The sequence below is a fragment of the Hetaerina americana genome, unplaced genomic scaffold (genome assembly GCF_022747635.1).
Source record: "Hetaerina americana unplaced genomic scaffold, ioHetAmer1.1.p SCAF_3, whole genome shotgun sequence".
Taxonomy (NCBI): domain Eukaryota; kingdom Metazoa; phylum Arthropoda; class Insecta; order Odonata; family Calopterygidae; genus Hetaerina; species Hetaerina americana.
Window position 1 is genome coordinate 46082585 of NW_027286874.1, and position 18238 is coordinate 46100822.

At 41.7% G+C, this 18238-nt stretch overlaps 1 protein-coding gene across 1 annotated transcript in view; it reads right to left on the reverse strand.

The window, feature by feature from the left end:
• The window catches only part of LOC139690582 (uncharacterized), a 59642-nt gene that overhangs the window by 12007 nt on the left and 29397 nt on the right, over positions 1–18238 (reverse strand). The window contains exons 2-5 of the mRNA XM_071588061.1: positions 9110–9305; positions 6479–6596; positions 6057–6136; positions 1647–1711 (exon numbers count right to left, since the gene is read on the reverse strand). Of these exons, the coding sequence (XP_071444162.1) occupies positions 1647–1711; positions 6057–6136; positions 6479–6596; positions 9110–9305 (459 nt within the window). The remainder of the gene's footprint in view (positions 1–1646; positions 1712–6056; positions 6137–6478; positions 6597–9109; positions 9306–18238) is intronic.

Genomic DNA, 18238 nt, shown 5'->3' on the forward strand with positions numbered 1-18238 from the left:
TTGAGGCATAATGTGAGCCTCTCTTATTTCTGAACCCAAACTGATCATCCCTTAAGTTATCATTTGCTTTGCTCTTCAACTTCTTATTGATGATCCTGAGAGCCACTTTAGCTGCATAAGAATTCAAATTTATTGCTCTATAGTCCTCTCATAAAACTGTTTCCCTTTTTTCCGATGGAAACTAAGTGATCTCATGAAATTTTGCGGCCAAATTCCGCCCTCATAAATGTTATTAATTAGTTCAAATAAACTCTTCCTCCCATGTCCTCCTAAACCCTTAAGTAATTTCAGGGGAATGTTGTATACCACCATGGCCTTATTTGATTTCAATTCCCTTGATGCCCTTTCTATCTTACCATCGAGTAAGCCTGGACCTAAGCATGCTTATTTATGTCATGTTCTTGAAGTCTAAGATTCCTCGCCTTGCTGGTCTTTACCAAAAAATTATAGTTTTCCATATATTCCATCCATATTTCTTGAATCTTCCCTGGTTCAGGTAATAATTTTCCAGATTTATCTTTGATTTTTTGCATGGATTTTCCAATCTCACTTCCTGAGTGTTTTCATCTTTCTGAATAGAACATGAATTCCACCCTTCCTTTGTAAACTTTCCATGTCTTCACCATGAGTATTCATCCGTACTACATGTTTCCCACATTAGTTTATCATTTCATTCTTTATACTTTCCACCCAACTCGGCTTTCACATTCTTCCATTTACATCTCTCATCTATCTTTCTAATCATCTCATCCATAATCCATGGTTTTCTTCTTCATTTTTCTTCTATGCTACCCATCTCCCTTTCCTCACTCATATTTTTCTCTACAGCCAGCTCATACTCCTTTTATTGTGTCCTGGTTATTGCTAGTAGTAGTAGATTTAGGGAAGGCAACCGACAGCTAGGGTCATTTGTGCCAATAGGGATTGATGGGAATGGAGGAGAGGTGGAGAGAGACCCAGCATCGGCATTAGCCTACTCTTATCAAAAGGTCCCAAGGGGTCCACAGTTTAATGCCCCATCCAACGGATGGCATACTCACTCAAAGTGCTCTCCACAAAGCACCTCAAGTAGGGATCAGGATACCATTGAAAAAGATCTGCTGTCTCTAGGATTCAAACCTGGGCACCATACCAATCCCCTGGTTATGGCTTCTTCATTAGAAGATCTCATGTGCACCATATGTTTGAAGGGCAACTGTTCATTTTCATCTTAAAAGGTAAATCAGGGTAAGTAAACAAAAAAGGTACACCTGCTCAAAGTTCCACAATGAACTTTATATATATAGGCATTAAACATCAATGCTCCCCTTCCTCTCCCAAATCCTCCCTCATCACTACCCACCTGGTGCTTGCACCCCCTGCCACACACCTTTTTTGTGGATTGAGGGATAATTATGTCAATATCAACTAATGTAAAGACACCTGATTTTTCAAAATATACTTCCTTTTGAGATCAAAACGAGAGGCCAAGAATAATGGTTTCTACAGCGTGGTGCCATGTGTGACTGATGCACATTTAACTAAAATATAATTAAAAACATATAAACCATTAACACATTAATCAACCTGAAGGTAGGTTTCGTAGGTGATGGTAGAGTTCACCAAGTACTAAGCCTAAATAAAATTAAAATTACAATTTCACTTACCAAGAAATATGTAGAGTGATGAAGTCAACCTTGATGCCACCTTTTTCAGGTTCTCTTTACCTAACCTGTAAAAATAATTATGCTGTCATACTTCCACAAAAAAATATAAAGCTTAAAACAGAGAGAGAATACATATGCCTATATTGAACAACTTATTATTCATGTTAATTGAAGGGAAGTCACTGGACATTACCGTATTTCCTAGTCCATAAGGCACACTTTTTTTACTTCAATATGCCCTCTAAAATCAGCCTGGGTCTTGCTGAGGGTACATTGGTATAATTTTGACCTATCAGCGCAAGCCAACTTGCCGGAAAAAATCAATTGTAAATTTATACATTGTAACATGTTTAATTTCATCCCACATATGGTGCTGCCACGAAACTTAATATGCATTGGGCTAATGAGATCGCCACCCCTCGGCTATACGTGGTCTGAGCAATAAATGCATGAACTGGTGCAATCTGGCCACAACGACAGGGACTATAGCCCCACCCACTAGCGGCACTAGTTATCTGAGACCCAATGAGCCATCTGTGCTTGGCGGATCGTCGAACTGTTTGGATCGTTGGCACCAGTTATGTTAGTTTCTGCTACCTTTGTTTTTACTGCTTGCTGAAAATGGAAAATGATGAAATCATGGAGCAATGAGTCAATATCAAGTTTTTTGGTGAAGTGTGGTTAAAGTTATCAAGAAATTATTGAAATGTTGACAGCTGTTTGCGGTGATAATGCTCTGAAGAAAACATCCATTTTCAAGTGGATTAAGCATTTTAAAAATGGCCGACAAGACACCATGGATGATGCAAGGCTGGGATGACCTTCAACCACCTGCGTTGACGACAACATTGTTCATGTGCAGTCCCTTGTCCTTACCGATCATCACAAAACTGTCCGAAAGATAGCTGATGAACTGAATTTAGGAAAATCAACAGTGCACACTATTTTAACCATACATGATGGATGGATCCTTCACCATGACAATGCACCTGCACATTCAGCATTGATTGCTTGCCAGTTTCTGGCAAAAAATTCAATCACCATCCTTGATCATCCTCCTTATTCACCAGATCTTGCCCCCTGCGACTTTTTTCTATTTCAAAAATGCAAAAATGTGATGGGGTGACATCACTGGGAAGATGTGGACACAATAAAGCAAGAATCGACAAAAAACTAAAAAACCTAACTGCCGAGGACTTCCAAGGGTGCTTTAAACAATGGAAAAGAAGATGGAATAAGTGCATAGCAATGAATGGAGAGCATTTTGAAGGGGACACTTTGAAGTTTTTATGAGGTGTGCCGATTAAATAATTGGACTGGTGCTACAAAACATTTCATTGATCACCAATTACATTAGAAAGTTTATCCCCTTCAATTTACTTTCCCTGCCCATTCCTACAATGCTCCATACAAATTTTCCACTGTTCAAAGCAGTGCTAGAAGGCCACTTCTTTCAACTTTTTGAGAACCTCTGATGCTTTTGCTTTTGTTGTTTCCACAGTGCCAAATCTTGTCCCCTTAAGCTCTGATTTGACATTAGGAAAGAAAAAAGTTATGAGGGCCAGGTCGGGTGAGTAGGATCGGTGGTCCAACAAAGTGATGCCGTATTTTGCAATGAACACCTTCATAGATGAGGCGGAATGGGCTGGAGCATTCTCTCAGCGAAGCATCTAGGAATTGCTATTCCACAAATTAGGTCTTTGTCTCCCCACTCTTTCATGAAGGCAGTCAGAACCTCGACATGATAATTTTGATTCACTGCCTGACCTTTTGACCAGCGGACGTAAACAATTCCACACTTAAAAAAAATGATCATCATGCCTTCAAAATTTGATTTGCCAATTTTTTCTTTTTTTTTGCTAATGAGTTTAGGCTCTCCAAATGCATCAATTGGCACTGTTTCAGCATACTAGGTGAAAAATCACAATTCATCACAAGTAATCACTCTGTCTAACAGTGCGGGATCATTATCAATGTTGTTTAAAAGATCAGCACAAATGATCATTCTGGATTCCTTTTACCTTTGAGTGAGAAGTTTTGGCACCATTTTTGGGCAAACTCTGTGCATGTTGAATGATTAATGTAAAATCTTACTGACACTTTCTTTGTTAATCCCTGAGATTTCAGCAAGAGCTGGGACTCCACATGGGAAGGCCCAGAAGTACCCCACCTGACCAAGAGATGGCCGTGGTTGATTGAAAAATATCACTGTATTAGAAAGAAAGCTATCTGTAAAGCACATGTTTCAAGTTTAAAGAAGTTGTTTGGTATTTGTTTGGCAGCCATCAATAGTGAACGTTTTCAGTGAATTTGTGAAAATGGAGAAAATTGGTCTTCGTTATGTGATACAATACTTTTATTTGAAAGGCCTCAGCCCAACCAATATAAATGCTGAACTGGATTCTACTCTGGGTGAGTCTGCTCCTTCATTTACAACAGTAAAATATTGGGTAGCAGAGTTTAAAACGAGGCCGTATGAGCTGTTGGGACGAGCATCTCATTGGTCTACCAAATAAGGTGACGACTCCAGAAACAGTGACGAAAATCTACAAAGTGATACTGGATGATCCTCGACTGAAAGTGCGCAAGCTAGCCGACAGCAGGGGTTTCAAAAAGTGCGGTACATCACATATTAACTGACAATTTGGACATCAGAAAGCTGTGTGCAAGATGGGTGCCGTGTTTGCTCACACTCGGGCGAAACCAATGTCGCGAAGATGTTTCAATTGAGTGTTTAGCAAAGTTTCACAGCAACAAAGAAGAATTTTTGCACCGTTTCATAACCATGGATGAAACATGGGTTCATTACTTCACACCCGAGACAAAAGAACAATCAAAACAATGAATTCAAAAGGAAGAACCGGCTCCTCCAGAAGGCGAAGACCGTTTCATTTGCAGGCAAGATCAAGCGGTTGGTTTTTGGAATGCAAGTGGGATAATTTACATTGACTATCTTGAAAAAGGAAAAACTACCAACAGTGAGTAAGCAAACTTATTGCAACACTTTAGCGAAGAAATCAAGCAAAAGCAGCCGCACTTGGCTAAGATGAAAGTGTTGTTTCACCAAGACAATGCACAAGCTCACAAATCTGTTATTGCTATGGCCAAAATTCATGAATTACAGTTTAAATTGTTACCTCATGCACCCTATTTGCCAGATTTAGCCCCGTCAGATTAATTTCTGTTCTTAAACTTGAAAAAATGGCTTAGTGGTCAAAGATTTACCAACCGTGAAGAAGTGATGTCGGCAGTTAATGGCTATTTTAAGGAGCAAGAGAGTTCTGATTATAAAAAGGGTATTGAACGTATTGAACATTGCTTGGAAAAGTGTATAGAGCTGAAAGGAGATTACGTTGAAAAATAAATAAATTTTTTTTCAAAATATTTGTGTTTTCTTTGTTGGGTCTGGTACTTCGGGGATTACCCTCATAAGATGACAATTTTTGAGGATTAATTTACCAATTTACTCGATTGTTTTGGTCCTTTTCTGATTTTGAGGGTCATCAAGGGCAGGAAACATCCTCGGTTGTTTCATATCCCTTATTAAACACCTCAAAAACTTGTGTGCGTGATACACATTCACATCCTTTAACATGGCATGAGCTTCCGTACCAGTTTTCCCCAGTTTCACGAGAAACTTGAGGTTAACTCATTGCCCCATCTGGACACAGTATTTTTTCTTCAAGACATAAGGGCAAGGACTTGAATAGGAGATTGCTACTGAGCGACATATAACCATGCCCATCGAGCTTCGGGTCGGAGAAGCATCAATAGGCACAGACATTTTCAAAACTGCCACTTGCTGTTAGCTGATAGCAGCAGTGGTCCGGTTATTTAAGAGCCACAACTGGTACATTAGCCTTATTGATAGTCTCTGCCAGCATTTGCTTTCTCCATCTCTCAGCAGAAAACCAGTAAAGCAATGGATTTTCAGTAGAATAGAGGCATCCAACTGGTATTTGAAAGGAATAATTTTGTTCAAGTTGAAGTCAACTCTGTTAAAAATGTAATTGATGTAAAAAACATTTCTGGTTATTAGAGATATGTTAAAGTGAAGTTTCACTGTATTTTGTAATTGAGAAGGATACTCAGTCTGGTATTTGTGTTATAAATTCCAAAATCATAAGTTTTTTAACAAGAGATTGGAATACAAGCAACATTATATTTAAAACAATACTAATTTCAAGTAAAAAATCGTTTCAGTATTAATGCTTCCATCAACGATGGTTATGATAGAGCTTCCTGACATTAAATCTGGCAAATGAAATATTGAGGATATCCTATACTTTAAGGGAAACCAAAAGGTTTTCATAAGGCATAAAAACACTTACACAATAGAATCATCACACAAAATATCAATTATATAAAAAACTTATAATTAGGCTAAGAAGAATTGACTTATCAACTTACGAAGACGCTTTTATCTCCAGATCCATGAACATAGAAACCAATGAGGTCATCTTCTCGAGGTAAAATGAATGCTCGAGGGTCTGAAAAAATAAATTCTAATATTTTACATCCAGCCATCATTTTTTTGTTATGGATGATATTTACATTAATTATTTTCAATTATTCTACGCTAAACCACATCTAAAATTACCAACATGTTGGTTACCCAAAAATGCTCAATTGATTTTAACTCTGGTACCACTTAAGGCAAGTACTTCCTTCAGGAATGACAAGAGGGGATGATATATAGAGCAAGAGGGCATGCTTGCTTCCATTTATGGAGCATAACGATGAGGATGAGGTATGGTTAAAGAGGACAATTTTTTTCACTTTCAGATGATGCCATCAATAAAAACCCCACCAACAACACTCTAATGGCTTACCTCCTTAATTTCCAGGTAAAACTGGTAAAAGAAGATCAATGTGTTATTCATGTTTTTCTTTAACTTGACAGCTCGATTAGGCTTTTTGTAGCAATCGATCACATTGGGTTTTATATTCCTGGTGAAAGAAAGGGCATCTAATGACAATATGCAAACAGAACATAAAATAGTGTCACAATAAATATATCACTCAAGGTTGACACAACAGCTCATATATTTAAAAGTTAGCTCATTATAAGGTAATAAGACTCATTAATTTATTAAACTATGTGATGACCATTTGCCCGCAGTTGAATATGTCCATAACTATGAAATTTCAGATTTTTGATAAATGATTGTCAGTCCAATGGTCGCTTGTACAGTGGAACCTTGAGCTTTAGTTCATGAATGCTCCAAGTAAAAAAACAAGGATCATTTGGGAGGGAACATTTCACAATAACATATATTTTTAATAAAAATAGAACATTAAATATACATTTTTATACTCAAATGAGTATGATTATGGATGCCACCAGTTTAATTAAGACTTAAAAGAAGAAGTAATGGCTTATTTATGAAAAAACAGAATTTGATTGGCGAAATGGTCTTCAGTAAACATTTCTTTTTTAGGAAGATGATGTTTTAATACCAACAGCTTTATTTTCTAGTTGACAAATGCTATATTTATCAGAATCAACTTTGTATATGCATAAGATTATGATGTAAGTGCCTCAAAATCTCCATGGGCTTTCATTAATGTAGCCATAGACACTTTTCTTTTTCATTTTTGTTTACTGAATTACCCCTTGTACTACAAAATTCATCTATTACATGAATGCAACATTTCAGAATGTCCTGGTCAACAACTGTGTATGAATAGGAATCAACTTAGGCAATTTTCAGCTGGTCCCACGAATCAACAAAATCAATGGTGTTTCGGGGTTAAAAAATTGGGGAGATCATCATATTCATATTTTTACAGCAATTTTTAATTGACATTTGCTTCACCAGCTGCTATGCTGATAAAACCTAATTCATGGATTTTATCTTCTTTGCACATTTTTGTTTGTAATTTTATCTGTATTCATCAGGCATATTGCCTTGGGTGTGAGCTATTGACATAGAAAAACAATCACAGACTGATAGATAATGATTTTACAATATTCCAATTACTACATGTACTACTTAATTAGCATGCATTTGATTTTGATACATGCTCCAATGAAATAACAGTAATAAATTAATGGACAATTATTATTATTACAATTATTAGACTCATTAGATGAACAATATATACACTCCCCTGAAGTGGTGAAGCCGAACTTCAATAGATAACTGTTTCCATTCATTAAAATTAAAAAATTAATGAATTCATGAAGAAAGGATTTAATTACTCTTAACAATCAGTCAAGTTGTCATCCAATTACTAAAAAATCACACATAAATAGCATTTACGATTATTTATTTACACAATTGCGTCGCAATTAGGTGATTTTCCTGGTGGCAACGGTCAAGTTAGGTCAAAGATAACTCTTACAACGAAAATTAAATACGAACACATAAAAACAGATAAGAGACAAAATTTTATTATAACAAACTTCCACCTCACATACAAAATGCCGTCCATATCACATACAAATATTTTCATAACTACAATGAAGTTTATTACCCAGTGGCTGCTTTACATTTATACTTAAAACTTCTAAAATTGAATGGAAAGGTTCAAACAAACCTCTAGGCAGCTGGTTCCAATCAAATATAGTTCTATTTAAAAAAACAGTATTTTTTCTTATTTGTTTTTTGCGTCCTTATTTTTATTTTGAATCTATGGTTGTTTTTTCCCTTAAAGTTAGGCTTTTCTATCCCTTGCCATAAATCTTCCCATGCTTCGTCCTTTTTAACAATTCTATGCATCGCGCCTAACCTACTCCTTTTTCTTCTATTTTTCAAATTCTCCCATTTCAGTATATCTAACATTTCTGTGACACTATCTGTTCTTTTGTACCTTCCAAGTACATATCTTGCTGCCTTTCTTTGAACTTTTTCTATCTTTTTAATATGTCCCACCTCATATGGATCCCATATTATGGAGGAGTATTCTAGGATAGGGATAACCAGTGCCTTATATGCTTTTTCTTTTGTGGCTACGCTACTTCCTTTTAAATTTCTCATCACCCAATGCAATACTTTAAATACCTTCTGTGTCAAATTATCTACTTTGACTCCCCACCCAAGATCCCTAATTAAATAAATGCCTAAATATTTGCATTGACTGGTACATGGGATTCTTTCTCCAAAGAGGGTGTAAATTTCCTTTTCTGCATTCTTTTTATTTGAAAAATTTATATGCTTACTTTTACCTATATTAATGCCCATATTATTATTTGTAACCCAGGCACCAAGGCGATCGATGTCATTTTGTAGTATTACGTGGTCATTTAAATGCTCTATCCGTCTGTATATAATGCAGTCATCAGCAAAGAGTCTTATTTGGGAATGTAAATTGTATGGTAGATCGTTTACGTAAATTAGGAAGAGTAATGGCCCTAGAACACTTATGATATCTATCAATGGATGCAAGCAGGTTTTAATTAAATTGTCTGACTTTTTGTACATAATATTAACAATGTCACTATGTAATGGCATACATACTCAATGTACACATTCATAAGGCTCTCTAGATGCCTAACATTTCTGCTGCCCACTGCTGCTTGGCAAAGCTGGCAAAACTCTGCCAACCATGGAAATGGGCCTGGTGATCTTGGATCTTTCATCTCTGAAGAGTCTTCATTCTTATGGCCAACTTCGTGTGCATGGGAACTCTTTTGACTTTCCAGAGAAGATACATCTAAAAATTGAAAAAAATAATAATTAATGCGCACAATGGTTGACATCACCACAAAATTTCTGAAGAACCTTTTACGCAAACAGCCCCTAAAACTTTTCATATTAGATTGGTAAATTGCCACTCTTGCAGTAGCTTGCCAATTCCATTGGAGGAGGTATATATTTTCAACCACCATATAATATACTTCTTATTCATTACTGCTATCGAACATCTTAAACTCAGTTACATCATTTTCAGTTACATGAAGTTGGTCCATGCCAATTCCAACCCACGAGAGGCAGATCCAACCACAATGCTGAACTATGTATGTACATGCAGTCCTATCATATTCATGAACAGGCCATACATGCCTCACCTATTTCATGTGCCAGGGCCAGTGGAGCAGAGCCCATGGTTAAATCTCTTGAGTCCTGACTTAATGTTTATCCTCAGAAAACTAGAGCATGTTAGATCCAGACTAATTATACATTTACTTTCACACGTAATACCGACAGCCTAATGAAATAGCAAGGTAGAATAAGGATGCCAATCATCTCCAATTTTAATAAACTTATAACGATGTTTGACAGTAGACTGATATTAAAATGACGCTATTCTCAGTCTTAAAAAAGTAATAAAAATTATTTATGACAAGATATATTAATAGACAAACAATATACATAGGTATATAATGAATTAAAGATGAATCTAGAGAATCCAGGACTGGGTAGGGGTAAGCTTAAAATAATGTTATTCAAACAAACAAAATAACACAAGTTTATTTGGATTTCAAGACATTTATTCAAGGCTTAAAAATTATTAAACAATTCTGCTTCAGAGAAGAAATGAAAGTTTTCAAGAAACAAAGGCAAAGAAAAATGATAATACAAGGCCAGATAATCAACCTCACAACATATTATTATAGTATGACATGATTGAGGATATACAATAACGAACATTGCTACATAGTAATCACAGAAACAAAACTAAATTACACATATCTGGTTTATAAAGAGCCTCAACAGAGAATATTACAACAAATATTTATCTAAAATAGGTTTGGTAACAAAATAAGTTATAGATAAAAAAAGGCATATAATAAATGAGGGTTACAGGTCATCTTGAAGCACGGCAAAGATTCAAACAAGCAAGAAACAGTACCTCTAAGTATCAGAGGAGAGAAAGTCAAAACAAATGGCACAAGTTCATCAGACCTTATTTTACACAATTCTTAAGAAGAAAACCTCAAAAACAACATCAAAACTTTATTAAAATTGCCTCTTTGTGAGAAAAAAAATGAACATCATGTTTTAGTTGACAGGGTTCAAGTTCAAGTTGCCTTTACGTATCAATTTAGATTCACCAAGTACATGGTAAATTAACATTTAAATACTAGTAAAATACATTTCAGAGGTATTTTATTTATGTATTATCATTTATGGCCATTTTATTATATTTATGGTATTATCATTTATGGCATAAATTTATTTATTATGTATCCTGATGGAAAGTTGGTTCAGGTTTCTTCTTATCATGGTGATTACTGCAAACATAAGCAGAGCAACTCACCTCTCTAAAAAAAGATTTATGAATTATCTATCTACCTCTGAACATGGTAGTCTGCAAGGGATACCCTTGCAGACGGCCACACTCCACTGGGGTGGTCACATACCAAGCATGCTGAAGTGATGATACAAGTATTTATTGTACAATGATGGCGTATGTGCTCTTTGCTTTCTTATAAAGCCGGTTTTTTTCAATTTGAACGAAATTCGTACCAATAATATCCATTACCGCGGCAGAAATCGATTTTTCGATTTCTTACACTGTGCGCACTTTGATTTCTTAAAATAAATACCTTTTTTTCAGAACTGAAAAAAACAACTGATATCGCCTTAAAGCATAGTATCTCCCCTTTATAATCCCGGTGGATTCACTCAATTCTGTTGAAAATTAAGATATCTTAAATTTACGAAAAAAGTAATTTTGTTGATTTTTCACGTTCCTCGCCCTTCTTCCTCATGTTTCTCTCATCCAATAAACTTCGAAAAAAAATCTTTGGGTCACGTGATTCTGCATTAAAAAACGAAAGAAACGAGTCCCCATAGGACAATTCATAATGGGAGTGAGGACCGAATTTTTGAAAACTTAGTATTTCTTACCATAGGGAATGAAATAATAACGGAAAAGGTCGCAATAACTCCGGTAAGCAATGTATTTGCCGAATTTTTGAAGGTTCAGAGGGAGATAATCCTTCTCAGACTGAAGTTGTCGCGTTTTCCACGCCAACACTTTTCAACTAGTGGCTACGATTGATTGTGCCATTCTTCAGAATGAAGTTTTTACTGTTTGCACAGAGAAAATTATAACAAATAAAATGAATGGCCTTCAAATCCACTAGTATAAAATAATCGCAGGCATTGTTATTTATATTAAATTAAAACGAAGTAAATACATTTACCATTTATCCTCCTGCTGCTAAGTATCAATTTTCCGGTACGATAATATTAATTCTACATAAGATTTTGCCGTTCAATTCCAGGTTTGAACATGATTTTTAAACGATTTTTCTCATCGCTTGTTTTTTCTTGGTGTTTAAGGATGGGTGGTCAACCTGTACGTTTGCATGTGTGTGGGTTCAAATAAACAATCAGAAACTTTCATTCTGATATCTTCATCCATCTAATAATTGTACTAATGATTCCCTATACACGGGCAACATTGGCGGCTGGATATGGTTAGGGAGGACATTGTACGTGTGTAGCTTGTGATAGCCCAAGGAGTAGAACATTGGACTACTGACCGGAGGGTCCCGGGTTCGATTCCCGCTCCCGTTGGAGCGTAATGCTTCGAATGATTTTATTTCAATTGGGGTTAGGTTATTTTCGGGTTTAAGGGACTCGATGAATGACTTAAGGAGTTATAAGGCTTACGAAGATTTCTTGTTAGAAATCTTGTTAGGAGGTTAAGGTTTCGGTTGGTAGGGGGGAAATGGGCGAAATTTGGTGATGTCGGAATTGGTGAGGACGCGGCTTGAAGCGGTCTAATTGGAATTCCTGGAAATCCGTCAACATAATTTCAGACTAAACTTAAAATGTCGAAAAGGAAATGGATGAGATAATTTTTTTGCGCTTGGCAGAAAGAAAGACCCTTGTCAAGGGCCTATGTCTTGTATTTTATTAGGGTGGCCGTAGAAAGGTTGAACACATGGTGAAAGTGTCTTGGAGTGGGGTCGGAGATGACACCCTCGGATGAGGCTGGCGTCTGGACAGGTCCAGGGGCATATCTTGGCGGCTTGGGGGTGGAAGGTTGTAAACTGGGGAATAATGAAACATGCGTGGGGCCTCTGGCCGAGGGGTGAGCCCTTCCAAGGATAGAGATGGAGACCAACAGGGAAGAAGGAAGCGCATGACGTAAACATTTTTTCAAGTTGGCTTACACGACTGCAACTATATTTTATAGTTTATACAGGGCGTTAGGTGCGGGATTGGATACGCAGAGAGGGCGACAAAATTCGATAAATATTATTAAATAAATGATTATTCCGAAAGGGCAACGGGCTAGACGGGACTAGGACTAGACTGAAGAGATTATTTGGACTTTAGATAAATGAAAGTCTGAAGTCGGGCGTGAATATCATGAGGGGGGCCAGACAATGGTAACTGATGATTAGTGCCATTTGGGGTGAATAATTAGGAAGAATCAGGAGGTGAGGAACACAACGTGACACGTACTGCACGAGCTTAGGGTGCGTGAAGGTGGAAACGTTGGATGCAAATAGGCGCATTCAAACCTAACAAATACAAAACTTAAAATTCACCAACCCGTAGTCAGACCCTCTTGTCACCTCCCTCCACCGATGATTACCCGGCAACCGTCACCACTGCAAGGCATGTCTTCTCATCATTTTCTTCCCCCCCATCCCAAGCCCCAAATATCGAACTATCTCTTAGAAATGTTTATCATACTCTTTCTTAACAAAACATAAAACCAACCATTTCTGCAATCCTGAAATCCAGCCAAAAACTTGACACACCATGAATCACTCGCCCTAAAAAAATTATTAACCTCTAAAAATACTTATATACTTAAAAAGCAGATTTAGGGTCATCTTCGCCATGTCAGGAAAATAAGAATACATTTAGGAGGCAAGCCAACTAAACGATCTCTCGCTAACCATTGAAGGACTCATCTGCAAAACCCACCATCCTCTCACTAACTCCCCACTTCTATATGCTCCCAAAAATACTTAAGCCTATCAACCCCAGGAGCCCTATTGTTCCTGGTGTCAAATCACCTATCAAAAACATCTCCGCATTCATTGACCATTAACCTTCAGCCAATTTTACGTCCCTTCCCTCCTTTATTAAAGATTCCTTCCACTTTCTCAGCCTCATACTCTCCGTCTCAATGCCTAAAAACAAAAACTTCCTTATAGCCATCATCGATATCACTTCCCTCCACGAGGAAAGTCCCATCGATGTCACCACAGTATACCTCCATCCCCCACACGTATGGCTTTGAATCCCTCCGAGCTTAACTCGCTGGACGCCCCAAACCACACACATCCTCATCCGACTTTCTTATCCACCTGGCCGAATTGGTATTAACGAAAAACTACGTCACCTTCAAAGACAATGTTTCCCTTCCGGTAAAAAGGTATGTAGTAGACATGATCCCTTCCCATGTTAACCGTGTCATGGTCCACCTATAAAATACTTTCCTCCAAACACAAAACCCCAAACTTTCTTCTAGACCCACCACATTGACGACATCTTTCTTCTTTGGCTCCAAGGACACGAAAATCAGCTTATCTGAATTTGTCTTTCGCGGTACATTTAATATCTCCCATCTGTGACTCCTTAGCAGCGTTCTTAGATATTAAGGTCCTCCTTAAAAATAATTTACTTACCACTTCCGTTGACAAAAAATCAAGAAACCATGAAAAATACCTTAATTGTTACCCATTCGAAACTAAACGCTCCATATAATTTTCCCAATCCGTTCATGGCCGCCGCTATGTAATGACGTATTTTCCCAACAGAGGGCTCTCCACCACTCTCCCTTAGCAAACGCAGGAACCAAGACATATTAATCAACAGCAAAACCCAACCTCACACCGCCGGATACATTTTTCGGACCAAACGTACCGCTTTTTGGTCCGAGTGTCAACCTTTTCAGCACCTACTTCCCTACACAAAATCCGCTGGATTCTAATGAAACTTTACCCCATTATTAAAAATAATGATTATACATCCGTCTCCCCTCCGCAATGCCATTCGACCTGGAGCATCCCAAGAGAGAGCCCGCTATGCCTCGTGCAGTTAAGGCCGACTCAGCGCTCGCGTTGCCTCAGGAGAGGACGAAGGGGCATCGCCGTACAGCATCAACTGGCGACAGGACGTCGTCGTCTGGAATTGTGTCTCCTGAGGACCTTCGTCGTGTGTTCGGGAGAGGGGAGTCGGCGCCAGCGTCGGCTTCCCCGATCCCGTGGACGGCGAAACCAAAGGAGACCGCTGGCAACGTACCTGCCACAAAAACAGATCCAGCACCAACGGTGACACAGGATAGCTCCAGCGGCCCTTTTCAGGACCAAACTGGAGTTGACGACCAGCAAGGTCGCAAGACCGCCAAGAGGAAGAAGGAAGCGAGAAAAACGGTGCTGCCGGTTTCCTCGCAACCAACTTCGTCTTCGGCGCTCCCAGGTGATGAGGAGGGAGCTGCCCGAGCCCTGGACTCGGGCGACGAGTCGGGCGACGGTTTTACCGTCGTCGGCTCAAAGAAAAAGAAGAAGAAGACGTCAACCCCTACGGACGACGCCATCCCGAGGCCTGCTGCCACCGAAGGAGCACCAACGGTGACAAAAAGGAAGACGCCTCCCATTGTGCTGTATGGCGTCACGGACGTCCAGGGGCTCATCGAGCGACTGGAAAAGGAACTCGGGGACGAGTTTGGATTGGAGGTCAGGCGATCTTCCATCCGACTCGTCACCGAGACCATTGAGGGTCACCGAAAGGCGACTGCGGTACTGGATTCCTTGAGGATCCAATACCACACTCAGCCCATCGAGAGAATTCCCGGGGTGAAGCTTTTCATCAAGGGCGTATCTCGGTGGGTCAGCGATGACAAGGTGACTGCGGCCCTTCAGTCACTTGGCTACGTCGTCAGAAGCCTTCGTCGCCTGACGGTCATGGAGGCTGGGAAACCGGTCCCCATTGATCGCCTCGTGGCGAATGTCGTGAGGACGCCGAGAGCAGTGCAGCCAAGGGACATCCGAAAGCTGCACTACTGCTTCGTCACGGTGGAACAGTGCCGTGGGGGAGGTGGCCCGTTGCAGTGCAATAACTGCATGCGCTTCGGGCACATTTCCCTTGCATGTCGCTGCGCCACCAGGTGCCTTCGGTGTGCTGGAGCCCATCGAGTGGAGGAGTGCTCCAGGGGGAGGACTGACGCAGCCATCTGCGCAAACTGCGGAGGTGACCACGCTGCTGTTGCTCGACGCTGTCCTGTGGTGATGGAGGCCTTCCGCCGCCACAAGGAAAACGGCGACGCGAAAAGAAAGGTTGCTCCGGCTGCTGGGAAGCCGGCGAAGAAACCTGTGCCGGCAAGGGCTGCAGCGAAGAAAGTGGAGGGGGGAAAATCCTTCGCCATGATCTTAAAAGGCCCTTCTCAGGACCAAATGGAGATAGACACGGCGACAAACGCCCGGTACCAGATCTCTTCCACTCCCCCGAGCACAGAGAGGACCGAGGACTTGTCAACCTCGGCCCCGAAAGTCAAAGGGGAAGTCCTTCCGGGGACAATGGAGAAGGAGAGTACGGCAGAGGACCGGGGAACGTCGACGCCAGCAGGCGCCGCCAAGCCTGTGCCCTCTAAGTCTTCCAAAAAGAAGAAGAAGAACTCCCTTCTAGCTCCTGCGGAGAAGAAGGAGGAAGCTGCAGCGGAAAAGCCAGCCAAAACACCGCCGACCGACGCACCCCCGGACCAGGCAAGGACGGCCCTTGTCAGGACCAACGCTCCCCGTGACCCAGAGATTGCTTCCGCGGCTGTCGCTCCCGTCGCCTCCATTGCTCTGCAGGAGGACCAGGAGCTTTGGGTGACAGTTGCGACGATCTCCAAGACTCTGAGGCGGTACATCAGCAGCAAGCAAGGGCTCCTGCTCCTCTCACTCCTGGAGGAACTGGCGAGCGCAAGATCGGTTTCTTCACCCAGTCATGGGTAGAGACCCTCTAGTGCTCGTCCAGTGGAACGCCAACGGCATTCTTCGCCGTCGAGAAGAACTTCGGGCGTTCCTCCAGGACAAGAATGCTGCCGTTGCAGCCATCAATGAGACGCATCTCCGTCCGTCCGACGCATGGAGACTCCCCGGCTGGACCATCTTCAGGTCTGATCGGGAACTTCAGCGCCAGGGTGGTCGAACATCAGGAGGTGCGGCCATCCTCGTCCGGAATAACATTGAACACCGAGCGTGCCGAATGATCACTCATCGGAACGCGGAGGCTGTCTCGGTGGACGTCCGGACGCGGGGAGGATGGCTCCGGATATCTTCCCTATACTTCCCGCCAGGGAAGCCCTGGGACCCGGATCTCATCCTGGACCTACTAGGAAACGGCAGCCCGGCCATCATTCTGGGAGACCTCAACGCCAAGCACCCCACCTGGAATTCAAGGTCTCTCAACACGAGAGGACAAGCCCTCCGCGAGCTTGCAGACGACGAGGGACTAACGGTGATTGGCCCGGCGACGGCGACGCACCAGCTTGGAGACGTCCTTGGCATTGCAATCTCACGTGGTGTCCGGACGTCTCTCAGTATGCACTCGTGTGTTGAACTGTCGTCGGATCATAACCCGACCATCCTGCTGCTGGCGACCAGAGTTCCAGTGATTCCAGCCAGATCTCAACTTGACCTTCGTGCCGCGGACTGGAAGACCTTCCGAGGGCTCATCGCTGGTAAGCTGCCGAGGGAACTGACTCCACCAACATCGGAGGAGATGGCAGACCAAATGGTCGGTCATCTCACTGCTACCATCACCGCTGCCATTGAGGCTGCGATTCCTAGAAGGGAGAGGCGCTCGTACTACTTGCGTGTGCCGCTTCCTCCCCCGGTTCGCGGACTCATCACGCGCCGGAATAACATCCGCAGGCGCTGGCAGCGGTACAGGATCGACGACCTTCGGCAGCAGCTACATGCGCTTGACCGGGAAGTCCGCTGCGCCCTCCAGGAAGTCCGCTCGGACAACTGGGAGGCGCACCTACGGGAAGATCTCTTGCGGGAGGATGGCGCGGAGGACATGGAAGAGATCTGGAAGATCTGCAGGAAGCTGCGAGGAAGCCAGCGACTGGACCCCATCGTATTCTGCGGTGATGAGGTGGCGACATCTCCCGGGGCGAAGGCAGAAATGCTTGCGACCTATCTCGAGGGCACCTTCAGTCCTAACCCCGGGAACGCGGATTCGGCGGCCATCGAGGAGGAGATCGCGGTGTCGGAGGAAGCGGTGAATGCTGCCCCTGAAGATGCTAAGGCTGCTCCCCAGTTCCGGAAGGAGGACGTTCTGGGCACGATACGCTGCTTACGCAAGAGGAAAGCCCCGGGAAATGACGATATACCCAATATCGTCATCCGGGAACTTCCGAATGCAGCGGTGGCGTACCTGACCAGCATCTACAACGGCTGCGTCAGGATTTCCTATTTCCCGACCACTTGGAAGAGAGCGAGGATCATATGTCTCCCGAAGACGTCGAGGACGGAGGTGGGACCCGGAGACTTCCGGCCCATTTCTCTACTCGACGGATTCGGGAAGATGTACGAGAGACTTCTGCTGGAGCCGATAGTAGGTTTCGTCCGAGAGGCTGACATCCTCCCGGATGAGCAGTTCGGCTTCCGCGAGCGGCATTCCACGGTCCATCAGCTGGTGAGAACCACGGACTTCATCACGGACGCCTTCAACAGGAAG